Raw genomic sequence first — 18,519 nt, 5'->3', positions numbered from 1 at the left:
TTGCAGAGAGACAGAGGCAGAGAGAGAAAGAAGTCTTCTATCCGCTGCTTCACTCCCAAATAGCCACAGTGGCCGGAGCTGTTCTGATTTGAAGCCAGGAGCTTCTTCCCCGTCTCCCACATTGGATGCAGGAGTCCAAGGACTTGGGCCATTTTCTGCTTTCCCAGGCCATAGCAGAGAGGGGGATTGGAAGTGGAGCAGCCAGGACTTAAACCGGCACCCTTATGGGATGCCAGCACAGCAAGCTGTGGCTTTACCTGCTTTGCCACAGCACCAGCTCCTGTTTGGTATTACTAACTTAGCAAAGTTAAATGAGTTGTAAACATCTCATCTTCAACTCTAATAGGCTTTCCCATTTTTTAACTTGTGACTTTTTGCTTTAAAGGAAGAGTTCAGAATTTGTGATAACTGATGTTTCTGTGAGTGATATGTACATACATTCTTGGAGGCGATTGTAAACAGAATTCAGAGAAACAACTGCTTTCAGTGTACTGACATTCTTAAAAAAAAATTGGGATACTCATAGGTACGCACTTTGAGCTTTGACAAGTACCATGTAAGAAACATACTTATAGGCTTTAGATCACTTCCGAATTATAAAATTAGTATTGTATTCAGTTAGTGATTTGCTCTTTTCCTAGGGTGTTTTACATTAGCCTTCCTTCTTGACATTGGTACTTGAGGTCTGAGTTGCTATGTATAGAGATATATTAGGTAGTGTTTCAGAGTCTGTGTGGCAGTGGGTAAAGGAACTTGCAGCCTTGTTTAAGGAGCACTGTGTGGAGTGAGGCTCTGCTTTTAACAGATTACCTTGCCTGATTCACTTCAGCTTTCTGGCCTTCAGTCTAATTTTTTTTTAAGATTTATTTATTTGAAAGGGTTACAGACAGAGGTAGAGACAGAAAGAGAGGTCTTCGATCTGCTGGCTCGCCAAATGGCCGCAATGGCTAGAGCTGAATCGATCTGAAGCCTGGAGCTTCTTTTGGGTCTCCCATGTGGGTGCAGGAGCCCAAACACTTGGGCCATCCCCTGCTGCTTTCCCAGCATAGCAAAGAGTTGGATGGGAAGTGGAGCAGCTGGAACTCGAACCGGTGCCCATGTGGGATCCAGGTGCTGCAGTTCAGGGCTTTAACTTGCTGTGCCATAGTGCTGGCTCCAGTTTTCTAATCTTTAAAATAAGGCTTGTGGTGCTCCTTAAGTGTCATCATTGCATGGGTAACTTTCCTTGAATTAATATGTCTTTGCATTTAATTTTTAAAGATTAAATATTATCTAAAAAGGGAACAGAATAAGTTTTACTCCTATTTAAAAACACCAAACTTGTTAACAGTTTGCAGTATTGCAGACTGGCTTTCATATTTTTTTTTTGGTATTTGCTGCTGTATGTAATTATATCCTGCTTTTATTTTGCATGTTAAGCATTTTTTGTGTGTCATTTAAAAATGGGAATGCATTGAAGAATGAATCTGCTGCAGCCATACTAGGTGGCCCTTGGGGGAGCTAGTGATGGCTGTCTAGAAACTGATATGGGCCTTGTTCATCAAGTTTTTGGAGTTGAATTCTCAGGGAGGATTCCTTTTCAACTACTGTTGTTTCTGAGTCTCAGTAGAAGTTCATGAGTCTTGAGTATATTTTTAATCCTCAACTTTATTATTGTGGCATTATTTTATAACAAAACTTGGAATATGAAATGGTCCCACCAAAAATTAATTTTGTTGTAGCTTTTTAGTAAATAGGTAAGATGTTAAGTAACTGTTGATATGAAAAGACATTTATTTTAGTTTGATAAGGGCTACTTGTGAATGACTGTATAATATATTGAAACTACATTTCTAAGTATACAAATAAGTGGGTTGAAAAGAGTGGCTGTATGGGCTGGCACTGTGGTGCAGCAGATTAAAACCCTGGCCTACAGTGCTGGCATGCCTGTGGGCGCCGGTTTGAGCCCTGGCTACTCCATTTCCATTCCCTGCTAATGTACTTGGAATGGTCCTTGGACCCATGCACTCTCGTGGGAGACCTGGAGGAAGCCTCTGATTCCTGGCTTGAGATTGGTCCAGCTCTGTTGGAGCCATTTGGGGAGTGAACCAGGAGGATGGAAGACCCCCCCTCACTCCCACATCTCTACCTCTTTCTAACTCTTTCAAATGAAAGGTTTTTTTTTTTTTTAAAGTGGCTGTAGTTGAGTGAAATTGATTACTCTTTTTTTAATTTGATACGATATGTTCTCAAAATTTTTAACAACTTAAGTATTGAGACATTCCATTTCACATACAATTCACCCATTTAAAGTGTAGAATTTAGTATATTTAGAAGTAGTGCAGCCAGTAGTACAGTCTTCTTCATCCCCAGAAGAAACCCAGTGCCCATTAGCAGTTATTTCCCAGTCATCCCTCTTGCCTTGGCTTAGACAGCCACATTCTTGGTGTGGACATTGCTTATTAATGGATCCATACAGGGCTGGCACTGTGGTGTAGCAGATGAAGCTGCTGCCTGCAGTGCTGGCATCCCACATGGGTGCTGGTCCAAGACCTGGCTGCTCCACTTCCCATCCAGCTCTCTGCTGTGGGCTGGGAAAACAGTACAGGATTGCCCCCAAATCCTTGGGCCCCTGCCCCTGTGTGGGAGACCCTGAAGAAAGCTCCTGGCTCCTGGCTTCGGATTGGCACAGTACTGACCGTTGCGGCTAATTGAGGGGTGAACCGGAGGATGGGAGACCTCCCTCTACTTCTCTCTCTCGGTAACTCTTGACTTTCAAATAAATAAATAAATCTTTAAAAAAATAAATAAATGGAGGCATACGATATGAAACCTTTTTTATATGATGTTTTCTATGATATAAAGCACCCTTTTGTTAAAGATTTATTTATTTGAAAGGCAGAGTTAGGCAATGGCAGAGAAAGGTCTTTCATCTGCTGGCTCACTCCCCGGCTGGCTGCAATGGCTTGAGCCAATCTGAAGCTAGGAACCAGGAGCCTTCTCCAGGTCTCCCACGTGGGTGCAGGGGCCTAAGGACTTGGGCTATCTTCTACTTTCCGAGGCCATACTAGAGCTGGATCAGAAGTGGAGCAGCCAGGGCTCCAACTGGAGCCCACATGGGATGCTGACACCTGCTATGCCATAGCCCAGGCCCCATGAAATCTCTAGTGACTTTTTTTTTTTTTTCCACTTTAGCATCTTCTTTTTTTCTTACTTATTTATTTGAAAGGGTTAGAGACAGATTATTTATCTGCTGGTTTTCTCCCCAAATATCACAATGGCCAGAGTTGGGCCAGGCTAAAGCCAGGAGCTTTATCTAGGTCTCCATGGTGATGGCAGGGACCTAAACAGTTGGGCCATCTTCTGCTTTCACAGGGAACTGGATTGGAAGTGGAGCAGCTGGGACACAATCCCGTGCCTATAATGTGATGCTGCCGCTGCACATATCTGCCTAAACCCCTACAGCACAACGCCAGCCCCCTACTTCAGCATTTTCAGAATTCATCTGTGTTGTAGCATGTGAATAGTACTTTGTTTCTTACTGACACAGAATATCCCATTGATTGGTCTTCTGTATTTTATTTATTCATTTCTTGATAGACATTTGGGTTGTTTCACTTTCAGCTCTTGTGAACAATGCTGCTGTAACTATTTGTATACAAGCTTTTCTGTGGACATATGTTTTCATTTCCTCTAGAAGTGGGATTCCTGGGTCAAATGGCAACTTTTATGTTTGATCTTTTGAGAAACTGCCAGACTGTTCCAGATCAGCTGTCCCCATTTTATATTCCTGGTGGCAGTGTGTGAATTTTCTTATGTCTCCATGTGCTTCCCAGTACTTGTTAGTACCTTTTTTATTATGGCCATCCTTGTGGCTATAAAGCTGTGTCTTACTGTGGTTTCGATGTACATTTCCCTGGTAGCTAATGATACTGAACGTCTGTTCATATGTGAATTATTAAAACATCTTTTGTTTTTAAAGCAAACTATATTGATTTGTAAAGGTCTTTTTCTGTTGGGAGGGCATTTAATTTTTGGTATATTAAGACTTGTGGCCAGCGCCCCGGCTCACTAGGCTAATCCTCCGCCTGTGGCACTGGCACACCGGGTTCTAGTCCCAGTTGGGGCGCCGGATTCTGTCCCAGTTGCTCCTCTTCCAGTCCAGCTCTCTGCTGTGGCCCAGGAGGGCAGTGGAGGATGGCCCAAGTCCTTGGGCCCTGCACCCGCATGGGAGACCAGGAGGAAGTACCTGGCTCCTAGCTTCAGATCAGCATGGTGCGCTGGCTGCAGCGGCCATTGCAGGGTGAACCAACGGTAAAGGAAGACCTTTCTCTCTGTCTCTGTCTCTGTCTCTGTCTCTGTCTCTGTCTCTCTCTCTCCTCACTGTCCACACAGTCAAAAATTAAAAAAAAAGACTTGTGAATTTATTTGTGATGTAAGAACATGAGTTATAAAAAATGGAAAGTAGGACACAGAAATAAATCTGCAAGGAGGAATGAGGGATGAATTTTAAAAACCTATTCAGCAAAATTGAAGATAAAGATAAACCAAATATAATGAAAGGCTATATGTGAAATGAGATGATTGAATAAGACCAAATGTGAGTTGATTATATTCTGTGAATGTTAGAATTCTATTCAGACTTTCAGATTTTATTAATACAATGAAGTAGCAATGTTTTATTTTGTGAGACAAAAATCAAATCAAGACCAAGTAATGACACAGTGCAGTCAGAAACAGAGCAAGAATGTCACTTGCTTGACTGATAAAAGTGGAATTTAAGAGAAGGCACATGCCATCAGGTTTGCTTGATTCCAGTATGCATATGTTTCAGTTACCTTGGTTTAATTAAGTAACACTGTTACCTAGCAATATGGTTAAACTTTGGCTTATCCTGCTGTGTTACAGTCTGTGCAGTTGCATAGACTGATACTTGCTGCTAGCTTTTCAGTCCATAAATAAAGATGTAAATTGGGTGCATTTCGTCACTTTGAAAATTCTTGGTGATTGGTGACTGAGCATCTTTTTTTTCAAATCATGCAGCAGAGCATAGATGGCCTTTTTTTTTTTTTTTTTAAAGATTTTATTCATTTATTTATTTGGGAGAGAGAGTTACAGACAGTGAGAGGGAGAGATATAAAGGTCTTCCATCCGCTGATTCACTCCCCTATTGGCTGCAGTGGCCGGAACTGTACCGATCCAAAGCCAGGAGCTAGGAGCTTCTTCCGCATTTCCCGCATCAGGTGCAGGGGCACAGGTGTCTAGGCCATCTTCTGCTTTTCCAGGCCAAAGCAGAGAGCTGGATCAGAAGAGGAGCAGTTGGGACTAGAACCGGTGTCCATATGGGATGCCAACACTGCAGACAGAGGATTAACCTACTGAGCCACAGTGCCAGCCCCATAGATGGCCTCCTCCAGTAATATACCCATGTTTGATCTTACCAAGATAAAAAGAAGAGGAAATTAGCCAACAAAGATGAAAAGTTCAGGGAGAAACCAGTAACATTACTAGAAAAGAAATTGATTAATATTAATGAAGTTTAGAAAAATAGATGACCTTGTGAATGAAGATATGTGCAGTTGGAGAGACACTAATGTCCTAGTGAAGTGATGAAGGGCAAGCAGTATTATTAACCGAACATGAGGGGAAGTGAGTGCAGTAGGGAGGATGATGTTCCAGAGGAAATGATGCCAACAGAAAAACAATAAAGATAGTATAATGACTTAAAAAGTACGAAGAGGGACAAATGTTTGGCAAAGTGACTAAGATGCCACCTGGGATGGCATCTTAGGGTAGCTGAGTTTGAGTCCTGGCTCTGCTCCTGATCCCCAACTTTTTTTTTTTTAACTTTTATTTAGTAAATATAAATTTCCAAAGTACAGTTTATGGATTACAATGGCTCCCCCCCATAACTTCCACCCGCAACCCTCCCATCTCCCGCTCCCTCTCCCATTCCATTCATATCAAGATTCATTTTCAATTATCTTTATATACCGAAGACTGATCCCCAACCTTTTGCTAATGCACACGGCAGGTGATAATTAAAATAGCTGGGTCCATGCTGTCCACATGGGAGATCTGGATTGGGTTCTGGACTCCTGGCTACAGCCTGGTCCAGCCCTGGCTGTTGCAGACTTTGGGGAGTGAACTAACAGGTGGGAGCTTGTTCTTTGTTTCTCTACCTTTCAAATAAAAGAAATTTAAAATATAAAAATGTACAAAGAATTAAGTGTTGTAAGCAGATCCAAAATTGGGAATATCACAATTCACCAAGGTCTAGAATATGCTTGCTCCATATGTTAAGCTATAGAAGAATGCAACTCCTGTTGAAACTAAATAAATTTGATCTTGATGTTTCTAATGTTTTAAGTTACAGTGTACTAAGTATTGGTTTTATTGTTTTATTTCATGACAAATTGATAATTGTCAGTAATACTGTTTAGTGTTTTGACAATTTTTATTTTTTTAAAGGTTTACTTATTTGAGAGGCAGAGTTACAGCACAGGGAGACAGAGAGGTCTTCCATCCACTGGTTCACTCTCCAAATGGCCACAATCACCGGAGCTGAGCCGATCCCAAGCCAGGAGCCAGGACCTTCTTCCCAGTCTCTCACATGGGTGCAAGAGCCCAAATACTTGGGCCTCCTTAAACTGCTTTCCCAGGCCATTAGCAGGGACCTGGATTGGAAGTGAACAGCTAGGATTTGAGCCAGCTCCCATAACAAATACCAGCACCCCAGTGCTGACTCCTTGACAATTTTTAAGTCATGGAACAATCACTGACTTTTCTGTTGATTATTTCCCATTGTGCTTTGCACAGTGATTTTTGCTTACACTCCCATGCAAAGGAAAGACTGCCTGTTTTGAGATGAATAAAAATAATCTGTTTAGAAATACTTATTTCAAACCTTGATATACTAAATAACGTTATGATAGATGAGTCATTTTCAATGGCTTTTATGTTTAGAGTCATTAAATATACTTCATATTTGAGGTTTTAAAGCATTTTTCTATAATTAGATGTTTTTAAAGTCTCTCCCTACTTTCTGGAGTTGCTGTCGACAATTTTGAGCCCGTTAGGGCATTTGAACTGTAAATGAGAGTGCTGACTTTATCTCCATTGTTGGCTTAGGAGTCAGCCTTTTCAATCTGTTTAGATTCCAGTTTATCTCTTGTCTTGCTTGGTGTTGAGTCTATTTATGCCTTTAAAATAATCCTTCTGTTTTTGTGGGGTTTCATGAGGGACTGAAAATTTGTGTTGCATCGATTCTAGCTAGAAATATATAAGATTTATTTATTTTATCTGAAAGACAGAATGACAGAGAGGGAGGGAGACAAACAACAACAGTTATCTTCTGTCCATCCTCTGGTTCACTCCCCAAACACCCGCAACAACCAGGAGCTATGCCAGGCCAAGGCCAAGATCCAGGAACTCCGATCAGAGTCTCCCACATAGATGGCAAGAATCCAAGTACTTAAGCCATTATCTGCTGCTGCCCAGGCACATCAGTAGGAAGCTGGAGTATAAGTGTGGAGTAGCTGGAACTTGAGTCAGAAACTCTGATATGGGATACAGGTACCCCAAAAAGCAGTTAACCACAGTGCCTGCCATTAGAAGCATATTTTTGATGGAAATTGAACTGAAGTCATACACTTAGAATTTGAAATCAGTTGCATAGGAGAATTGTACTGTTCTAACTATAAATGTCAATTTTTCTGATTTGAGGCAGAAATGAATGATACCTAATAAAAACCTGAATTTCATGATGAAATAATAATTTGTTTAATCCCCAAGTAAATTTATTCCTTTTTTTTTTTTTTTAAAGATTTATTTATTTGTTTGAAAGGCAGAGTTACAGAGGTGGAGAGAGAGGTTTTCCATCCACTGGTTCACTCCCCAAATGGCCGCATGGCCGCAATGGCCGGAGCCAGGCAGTTCTGAAGCCAGGAGCCAGGAGTTTCTTCTGGGTCTCCATGCAGGTACAGATATCCAAGGACTTGGGTCATCCTCTGCTGCTTTCCCAGGTCATAGCAGAGAGCTGGATCAGAAGTAGAGCAGCCAGGACTAGAACCAACGCCCATATAGAATGCTGGCACTGCAGGCAGTGTCTTAACCTGCTATGCCACAGTGCCAGCCCCCATATCCCCTGCCCCAAGTAAATTTCTTCATGAATGAAGTTACTGGTATTCTTTACTCCTAGCATATATGTAATGCATATTATTTTGAAATTGAGATGTACAATTAAAATACATATATTGAGTATCCCTGATTTACAGAATTGAAATAATAAACTTTTATATACCCTCATTATATTTAAATAGAGCTCCAAAATGTGCTGTTACAGTTTTTATTTATTGAGAGGCATGAACATTTGCATGCACACACACATGAAGAAAGTTTCCGTCCACTGGTTCACTTCCCACGGCCAGGTGTCTTCTGTGAGTGGCAGAGACCCGAACCACTGGAGCCATCACACGCTTACTCTCGGAGTGTACTTCAGCTGGAAGCTGCAGTCAGGAGGGAAGCTCGAATTCAAACACAGGCACTCCCATATGCTATGTGAATGTCTTAACTGCTAGGCCAGACATCTGCCCCTAATTTTCACTTTAATGGAAATTTTCTTTAAAATCCTCTCAGAATATTCTGGCTAGAGTTAACTAGTCATTAGGTCCCTGATTTCTTATAGAATTTCAGCAGATGGATGGATTTATTTATTTATTTAATTTTTTTTTTATTTTTTTTATTTTATTTTTTTTTTTAATTTTTTTGACAGGCAGAGTGGACAGTGAGAGAGAGAGACAGAGAGAAAGGTCTTCCTTTGCCGTTGGTTCACCCTCCAATGGCCGCCGCGGCCGGCGCGCTGCGGCCAGCGCACCGCGCTGATCCGATGGCAGGAGCCAGGAGCCAGGTGCTTTTCCTGGTCTCCCATGGGGTGCAGGGCCCAAGCACCTGGGCCATCCTCCACTGCACTCCCTGGCCACAGCAGAGGGCTGGCCTGGAAGAGGGGCAACCGGGACAGAATCCGGCGCCCCGACCGGGACTAGAACCCGGTGTGCCGGCGCCGCTAGGCGGAGGATTAGCCTAGTGAGCCGCGGCGCCGGCCTATTTATTTATTTAAAGATTTATCTATTTGAAAGTCAGAGGAGAGAGAGGGAGAGGGAGAGGGAGAGGTCTTCCATCTGATGGTTCACAGTTGGCTGCAATGGCTAGAGCCACGCCAATCCAAAGCCAGGATCCAGGAGCCTCTTCCCAGTCTCCCATGTGGGTGCAGGGGCCCAAGGACTTGAGCCATCTTCCACTGCTTTCCCAGGCCACAGCAGAGAGCTGGATTGGAAGTGTAGCAGATGGGTCTCGGACCAGTGCCCTTATGGGATGCCGGCACTTCAGGGTAGGGCATTAACCCACTGTGCCACAGCGCCGGCTCCAGCAGGTGGATTTATGTGTGTGTGTGTGTGTGTGTATATATATATTTGTAAATAAATATGTCTTTATAAATAAATATATCTAATTGTAATACCTTTAAGTTTTAGTACATTTTAGAGGAAATGAGTATCAGTTCCGTTTTCCTGTTCTCATTAGCAAAAAACTCAAAAGCTGTCTGCCTTTATAGATTGACAGACTCCTGCAAAAATGACATAAAGAAATGTGTGCATATATGTGTAGTCGTGCATACTCAATTGATGCTCATTAATTGTGAATTTGCCTAGTCACTAAAATTTGTCATCCCAAATAAATACTTGTAGCACCTGTGAGATCATTCGAAGATGTACATAGAATAGCAAAACAATTTGAGGTGTCTAATGGATGCTTTTCCTGCAGAGGTTGAACAAGGAAGTACTTTGTTCAGATTCTCATGCTGTAAAACAAGTCTGTTTTGCAATCTATTTATTGCCATAGGTTTTTGCATTTTTGCACTTATTTCTTAACCTAGCTGTCAGGTGTAGTGCTGCAATGCTGTAGAGTGCAAGGTGGCTAAGATATGCCTTCATAGAGAAAGTATGTGTTATGTAGGTGGCTGGCTTTGAGCACAATGTTAATTAACAGTCTATTCTTACATTAAATAAGATGTCTTTTAATAAAAGTATACAGAAAAATATAACAGAAAAAACACAATCAACTGATATTGATTGGTTTACTAAAATGTTGTTAAAGGGCCTAATCTTGTATATTTCTTAAGGAGCAGTGGTTCAGCTCTAAGTCACCAACTTAGTGTTCATGGTGAATTAAAAAAAATAACTGCCACAAATATTGATAGTTGACTGTGTATATGTAAACTGGTTATAACATTTATCTAATTCACTCATTGAATGAAATACTTAAGACATTTTAAGAATGTAAATTTAGATAATAAGCTTTTGACAGTTTCATAAATTGTGTAACCAAATTGTTTTGCAGGAAAATTGTATTTGGAGTGCAAAGTGTTTATTAATGCTGTTAAAGGTTTTTATGATTGTGTTTTTTGTGGTTAAAGAAAATTTACTGTTTTAACCTTTTCAAATGTATGGTTCATTGAGTTAAGTACATTTACATTGTCCGACTTTTGGAGGTTTCTTTTTCTCTATTTTTTTCAAAAAATTTGTTTATTTGAGAGAGTTACAGACAGAGGGAGAGACAGAAAGGTCTTCATCTACTCGTTCATTCCCCAAATAGCCTCAGTGGCCAGAGTTGGGCCTAACTGAAGCTGGGAGCCAGGAGTTTCCTCCCGGTCTCACACACAGGTGAAGAGGCCCAAGCTCTTGGGCCATGTTCTGCTTTCTGAGGCCACAGCAGAAGCTGGATTGGAAGAGGAGCAGCTGAGACATGAACTCATACTGGAAGCCGGCGCTCATACTGGAAGCCGGCGCTGCAGGTGGAGGCCTAGCCTACTATGCCAGATCACTGGCCCCATCTTTTTTTTTTTTTTTTTTTTTGACAGGCAGAGTGGACAGAGAGAGAGAGAGACAGAGAGAAAGGTCTTCCTTTGCCGTTGGTTCACCCTCCAATGGCTGCTGCGGCCGGCGCACCGCGCTGATCCAATGGCAGGAGCCAAGTGCTTCTCCTGGTCTCCCATGGGGTGCAGGGCCCAAGGACTTGGGCCATCCTCCACTGCACTCCCTGGCCACAGCAGAGAGCTGGCCTGGAAGAGGGGCAACCGGGACAGAATCCGACACCCCGACCGGGACTGGAACCCGGTGTGCTGGCACCACAAGGCAGATGATTAGCCTAGTGAGCCATGGTGCCAGCCATCTATTTTTTTTTTTTTTTAAGATTTTATTTATTTGAAAGGCAGACGTAGAGAGATAGAGGGAGAGACAGAAAAAGAGAGAGGTCTTCCATCTGCTAGTTCACTCCCCAAATGGCTGCAGTGACTTGGCTGGGCCAGAATGAAGCCAGGAGCATCTTCCTGGTCTCCCAAGTGGGTGCAGGGGCCCAAGGACTTGGGCCGTCCTCCACTGCTTTCCCAGGCACATTAACAGGGCACTGGATCAGAAGCAGAGCAGCTGGGAATCTAACTGGTGCCCATATGGGATGCCAGTGCCACAGGTGGCATCTTTGCCCACTACATTGCTGGCCATGTTTCTTTTTTAATAGGATTACAGATCTTAGTAAAAGAATTAAGTGTATTTACTTGTGTTTACCATTTACTTAAGATTTATAATGCAGTTTAGATTAAGAATTTTTGATGAGTAGATCATGGGGTAGTGCTGTTCAGTGGCTTATTATTTAACTGAAGTTTCTTTGCACTCACATCCATCTTCTCTTTTAGTGCTTTTTTAGGACCAAAGGATATTTTTCCTTACTCAGAAAATAAGGAAAAGTACGGCAAACCAAATAAACGAAAAGGTTTTAATGAAGGTTTATGGGAGATTGATAACAATCCGAAAGTGAAATTTTCAAGTCAACAGGTGAGTCATATTACATAAAATTTAGTATTATTTACTCCATCTTGGGGAATAATCAGTACCCTAATTGTAGGAAAATAAATGTCTTATCACAAAATTCAGGTTAAATTGGTGTGTTCTTACTTGTTCATGTGTAGATGAATTGATAAAAATTACTTTGCATGGCTAAGCATTTTAAAGAAAACAAATACTCAGTTATTAACTTACTGATTAAGGGTTTATTATTTGACACATCATTGAAATTAAATTTTTTGTAGTTTGAGAGGCAGAGAGGTATAGGCCAAGTGAGCTTTCCTCTGGTGGATCATTTCTCAGATGCCTACAATGACTTGGCCAGGAGCTAGGAACTCATTCCAGGTCTCCCCATTAATGGGTAGAAGGAACCAACTACTTGAGCCATCAGTGCTGCCTCCCAGAGTGTGCCTTAGCAGGAAGCTATGATACAGAATGTGGGTACCTTAACCTTGGTCAAACTCCTGCTGCCTATATTCTTGAATTTAAACCATGTGTGCTATTATTTTTTTCCTTCTTAATTCAGGTTCTGTAATTACAGAGTGTGTGCTTCAGTTTTCTTATTCTCTATTTATATACATAATATTAGAATATGAACCTCACATGGGTCAAATGAAATGGTTACAAAAGTACAACACTGCAGATTAAATATACCACATCTAAAACGGCAGACTTATTAGACCTTTTCTTTTCTCTTATTTTTGTGTGTCCAAAGGTTTTGTTAATTATACATGACACTAAATTTTTCATGGAGTGGTTGGTACCCAATTTGTATCATTTTTTTCATACAACAGAACTTACTGTTTCTCTTTTTTTTTTTCTCTATTCTGTCTGTTAGTACTTAATGATTTTTTTTTTCTATATTGTCAGTTGCACTCTTGAACTATGTAGTCCTAAAAGTTTATCCTAAAACGCTTATGATTTAAAATAAACCATCCAGGTTTTATAATGGGACCAGAAAGCTGTAAGTGGAGATCTTTATGAAACTATTGATAGCTTCTCATTTGTCAATAAAAGTTCTTTTATTAAGACTTGAGTGGTCAGCAGCTGGAGAGAAAACCGAACATTCTGCAACTTTGTACTCAGCCTTTTTAAAGTTCTTCACAGGAGTGCTATGCTTGTCTCACCTTTGAGAACTTTTCAGATGCTCCTTTATCTGGAATATAGAAATCTTTGATGCTCCAGGGTTGCAGTTATGTGCCTTGATTACCATCTGTTACTTTGATATTTGTCAGTAACTGCCACAGATTTTATACACACACACACACACACACACACACACAACACACATAAAGAGAGAGGGAAACAGAGTGAGTGAGCATAAATATTCACTGTGTATGCATTGAATGGATGCTAGGTTTCCCATCATTGCCCTGACAGTGTAATGGGAGGAATTTGTCTAAATAAATGAAATGGATTGTTTCTGAAATTAACATTTCGCAGTTCTGTGACTGCACTGTCATGATCATGATCCTTTTTGTCCTCCAGATTGCCCAGCATGATAATCCTGTCCTCTATTCTGTCTCCCTACTTAATCCCCAGGTAGTTTTCTCCCTGTAGAAATGGGATTTTCTGCTCCACCATGAAAGCCTTGGTAGGTTGTGTGGATGCAACCAAATTAACTTTTCTGTTTTTATCAAAGTATGAATGATTGTGCTGATCTGATATACTCTTGTGATTCCCAGGTCCAGACACATCCACAGTGTCCCATATTCTAGGGTTTTGGAAAAGCAGTGATGTCCACATTTAATTAAAAAAAAGATTGGTTGTCATGATTTTTAAAAATTCCTATATCACTATAAGTAATCTTCAGGGCATTTTTAAAAAAGATTTATTTTTATATATTTGAAAGCGTTACAGAGAGAGGTAGAGACAGAGAGAGGGGTCTTCCTCTGGTTCACTCCCCAGACAGCCGCAGTGGAGCCAGGGGCTTCTTCCTGGTCTCCCACACGGGTGCTGGGGCCCAAGGACTTGGGCCATCTTCTATTGCTTTCCAAGGCCATAGCAGAGAGCTGGATCGGAAGAAGAGCAGCCGGGACTAGAACTGGCACCCATATGGGATGCCAGTGCTTCAGGCCAGGGCTTTAACCTGCTGTGCCACAGCGCCAGCCCCCAGGACATTTTTTTATCATCTTTATAATAATAGAATATCAGCATTGTCTGCTTACAACAGAGGAAATAGGTTCAGTTTATAAAACTTCGCAGAGGAAACAGAAAAGGAGGTGGTTTGGGTTAGACTGCTGGAATCTACTAGATGTTGGCTTGCTCCATTCCCAAAAGTATTCTGGGTCGTTTCTGATACTCCCCCTTTTGACTGGCATTATGAAAGTCCAGGACTCCCAGACTTAAGTTTGTCTATCGCAGGGAAGAGTGCTTTTTAAAATTTAGCAATGATTACTGGACTAAACAGCTTTAAATGAGAATCACCCAAATTTGGATTTCAGGAATCAGCATTTTAAATAAACTGGGTTTTTTTTTTTTTTTTTTAAGATTGATTTATTTGAGAGGCAGAGACAGAGGGAGAGACAGAGAGAAAGGTTTTCCAACCACTGGTTCACTCCCCAAATGGCCACAGTGACCAGCGTTGAGCTGATCCTAAGCCAGGAGCCAGGAGCTTCTTCTGGTTCTCCCATGTAGGTGCAGGGGCCCAAGCACTTGGGCCATAGTCTTCTGCTTTTCTAGGCCATTAGCAGAGCGCTGGATTGGAAGAGGAGCAGCCTGGATTTGAACTGGTGCCCTTACTGGATTCTGGCACCGCAGGCAGAGGCTTTAGCATACTACACTACAGTGCCAACCCCCATAAACTGGGTTTTAATAGATGAAAGTCTAACTCTCACACTTTGTACAGGAATACAGTCCCTTATAAGACTTAAAAAGAAACATTGGCATTTAAAATTACTTTAAAATTGAACATATTTTAAGTGTCCTGTGGAGCAGAAATCAGAATACTTTTGTAACTTTCTTGTAAACAGGCTTTTGATTTTTCTCATGAGTGCAAAATTTTTTTAAGTTGGGGTAGAACCTTATTTTGTGAAATTAATAGTTGATTCCTTACAGGCATCAACTAAACAATCAAATGCCTCATCTGATGTTGAAGCTGAAGAAAAAGAAACTAGTGTTTCAAAGGAAGATACTGATCATGAAGAAAAAGCCAGCAATGAGGTATGTGTCATTTCTCATTCACTCTAAACCCATTTTGTTGCAAGGAAGAAATTGTGAAATGAATTGATTGTGACAAAGTAGAAAGTAAATTTTAAAAAATTTACCTGAGAGGTGGACAGAGAGGTAGTTCCTATCCACTGGTTCCTTCTCCTAATTCTTGGAATGATCAGGTAGGCCAGAGTTAGAACCAGAAGCTGGGATGATTACATTCCAGGTCTCCCACATGGGTGGCAGGAACCTAATTACTTGAGCCATCATTTTTGCCTCCCAGGGTCTGTATGCTTGGGAAGCAGGACATAGGAGCCAGAGCCTGGAATCCAACTCAGTTATTCCAGTTAGATGTGGGTATGTTAACTGTGAGGCTAAATGCCTGTCCCTGAGAGTAATCAGAAAGTATGTCAGAAATGAATGAGAAGACATTTGAGGCTTATATTTTGTATAACTGCCAAATGTCATAATTTGCATCTTTAAGAGGCATGGGTGTTTTATTTGAAATTATTTTTATGTTTCAAACATAAGGTCTGGGATTGGTGTTGTGTATAGCAAGTTAAGGTGATGCTGGCATTCCATGTGAGGATCAGTTTGTGTCCCAGCTTCTTCATTTCTGATCCAGCTCGCTGCTAATGACCTGGGGAAAGTAGCGAAAGAAGGTCCAAGTGTTTGGGCCCCTGTACCCATATGGGAGACCTGGCTGGAGTTCCAGGTTGCAGCCATTTGGGGAGCAAACCAGCAGATGGGAGATCTACCTCTCCCTTTCTCTTTGTAACTGCCTTTTCAAATAAATAAATCTTAAAACAAAACATGAAGTCCAGCTATGAGGTAATTAGTGTTTGTTAGGAATATTGTTAAATTTTATATTTTTATTTGAATGCCAGAGACAGGGAGATCATCCATCTGGTTCACGCTCCCAAATGCCTGTAATAATAGTTGGGGCTGAGCCATGCTGATGCTGGGAGCCTAGAACTCCATCCCTGTCTCCCATGTGTGTGCTTGAGCCGTTATCTGCTGCCTCCCATGTTAGCAGGAAGCTGGAACTCCATCTCGGTCTCCCATGTGGTTGGCAGGGGCCTAAGGCACTTGGGCCATCTTCCACTGCTTTCCCAGGCCATTAGCAGGTATCTGGGTTGGAGGAGGAGTAGCTGGGACTTGAACTGGAGCTCACTTGGAATGCTCGCATTGTAGATGGTAGCTTAACGTGCTGTGTTGGGTCCACATCTTCCCATATTACAGAGAGCTACTGCAGGTGGATGTATTGGAAAAGGCATTAGACTGAGTTGCTCTTAAACCTACTTGACTTGCAGCTCTGTAGTTCCAAGTGGGGCACTCTGCCTTTGTAGGCCTTAGGAAATGGTCATCTCCAAAGACCCAAGCCACCTGTAAGATTCACAGCCCTAAACTTCAATTTCTCCTGTAGAAAAGGTGGTTTTATACATTTAAACAGACAGACTTTCTGGGTATTAGCAAGCATGTATTAGATTTAGTCTGACTATGGCAATGTGTTTTCCAGATGAAGATAATAGCTATTACTTTCACTTTATAATGCCAAGACTTTCAATGTTTACAATTTCGAAGGCCAGAGAAGCAAGGCAATTTTCCCAGTGCTTTTGGTGAAACATGCTGGTTAATTTCAGTTTAAGAATGTTTCTTTCAGTATTTGTGTAATTTATCTAGTTTTATTGCTATTTGCTTTTTTTTTTCAGGATGTGTCTAAAGCAAGTGACATCACCACTCCAAAAGCTGCTAGAAGAGGGAGAAAGAGAAAGGTACTTGCACTGATTAATTACAGGGATCTTAAAGGAATTTTTATTTTATTTGAATTGAATAACAGATAACAAACCCTTATTTAACTTGACCTTTACTCTGAGCCCTTTTTTAGATTAGACTGTTGAATTAGCAGCACTGTAAGGCTGCCACAAAACACCAAACACCAGAGTTAGAGGAAAGGTTTATTATCTGGTGGGGGAAGCTCAAAGGGAGAGGGCAAGAGAGGGCGCGAGAGAGGGGGAGAGAGGGAGAGAGAGAGAGAGATGTTCAGGAACAGCTCCTGTTAAACCTTGAATCCTATTAGGGTGGAGGTGGAGCTGACACATGTGGTTGGGCCATGTGGTCACCTGGCTTCAGCAGGGACTAGAGCTTAGGATGGTGTCTGAAGTGTAGATGGTGCCACAGATAAGAAGCACTGTTTGTTTTCTTAGTGCTTTACCGCCCAACTGGAAATAAAATGCATCAGTTTTCATTCATTTCAGTGACTCTCTGCCTCTGTTGTCCCTGTAATATTGTAGTAATAAATCCTTATAGTTGAAAAGTGAAATGATTTAATACATGTAAAATGTTTATAAAACTGGTTCCTAAACACGCGTAAGTACATTATCAGTGTTGTCTGTGACGTTATTTGTTATGTAACTGCATTGTGTGAAATGAGCGTGTGTCAGTGTAGGGCCAGATACATGTTGTGCTTTTAATTAATGTGAATTTGTCCTTACCTATATGAGGTTTTATTCACACCTATTTCTGTCCTGTTGATGCCTCTATTATGTACAGATAAAAATAAAACCATGACTTCAGCATCTCATGAGGAAGCAAAATTTGAAAAATTATTAGTGATTTTTGTATCCTTTGTAGGTTAAGATGGGAAGGAATGGGGTAACTTTAACAAGATTTCAAAAGAGGCAGAATTTTGTCATGCACATGAAGGAGAGAGGAAAGACATGTGAGGCAATTTGAGTAGTATATACAGAGGCATACAGAAAATTCAAGTATTTTATATATTGTATTTCAGTCTTACCAGACTATAAACTCTTTTTTTTAAAAAAAGATGTATTTATTTATTTGAAAGTCAGAGTTACGCAGAGAGAAAGAGAGAGGGCTTCCATCCGATGGTTCACTCCCCAGTTGACCGCAATGGCCAGAGCTGTGCCGAGCAGGAGCCAGGAGCTTCTTCCAGGTCTCCCACACGGGTGCAGGGGCCCCAAAGCTTTGGGCCATATTCCACTGCTATCCCAGGTCATAGCAGAGAACTTGATCGGAAGTGGAGCAGCCAGGACTAGAACCGGTGCCCATATGGGATGCCAGCGCTTCAGGCTGGGACATTAACCTGCTGTGACACAGCGCCGGCCCCAGACTGTAAATTTTGAGGGGAAAAAAGTGTTACCCCGAAGAACTGAAACAGAGATGTGGTAGGTAGGAAGTCACTGAATCATTTTAACATTTAGTTTCCTCCCTTTTATTAATTTAGTTTTTCAATGAGACTACTTTTAGAAGATTATTTATTTGAGAGACAGAGAGAGAGAGAGAGAGAGAGAGAAAGTTCCCATCCACTAGTTCAGTTCCCAATTTCTTTTGGGCCAGAGCCAAAACTGGAAACCCAGTCCAGGTCTCTCACATGGGTGGCAGCAACCCAAACATCGGACCCCTCACCATTGCCTCCCATGATCTGCACTATCAGGAAGATGGAGTCAGGAACGGAGCCAGGAACTGTTCCCAT

At 41.5% G+C, this 18,519-nt stretch overlaps 1 protein-coding gene across 6 annotated transcripts in view; it reads left to right on the top strand.

Annotated features, from left to right (window-relative positions):
* Positions 1–18,519, top strand: part of PSIP1 (PC4 and SRSF1 interacting protein 1) — a 51,180-nt gene that overhangs the window by 10,555 nt on the left and 22,106 nt on the right. For all 6 annotated transcript variants that reach the window (XM_002708085.5, XM_051845430.2, XM_017341191.3 and 3 more), the window contains exons 4-6: positions 11,726–11,864; positions 14,931–15,035; positions 16,736–16,798. In XM_002708085.5, coding sequence (XP_002708131.3) covers positions 11,726–11,864; positions 14,931–15,035; positions 16,736–16,798 — 307 coding nt within the window. The remainder of the gene's footprint in view (positions 1–11,725; positions 11,865–14,930; positions 15,036–16,735; positions 16,799–18,519) is intronic.

The sequence above is a fragment of the Oryctolagus cuniculus genome, chromosome 1 (genome assembly GCF_964237555.1).
Source record: "Oryctolagus cuniculus chromosome 1, mOryCun1.1, whole genome shotgun sequence".
In the NCBI taxonomy this organism is placed as follows: Eukaryota; Metazoa; Chordata; class Mammalia; order Lagomorpha; family Leporidae; genus Oryctolagus; species Oryctolagus cuniculus.
Note: the sequence above shows the minus strand (reverse complement) of the source record. Positions and strands in the feature narration are given on the sequence as shown.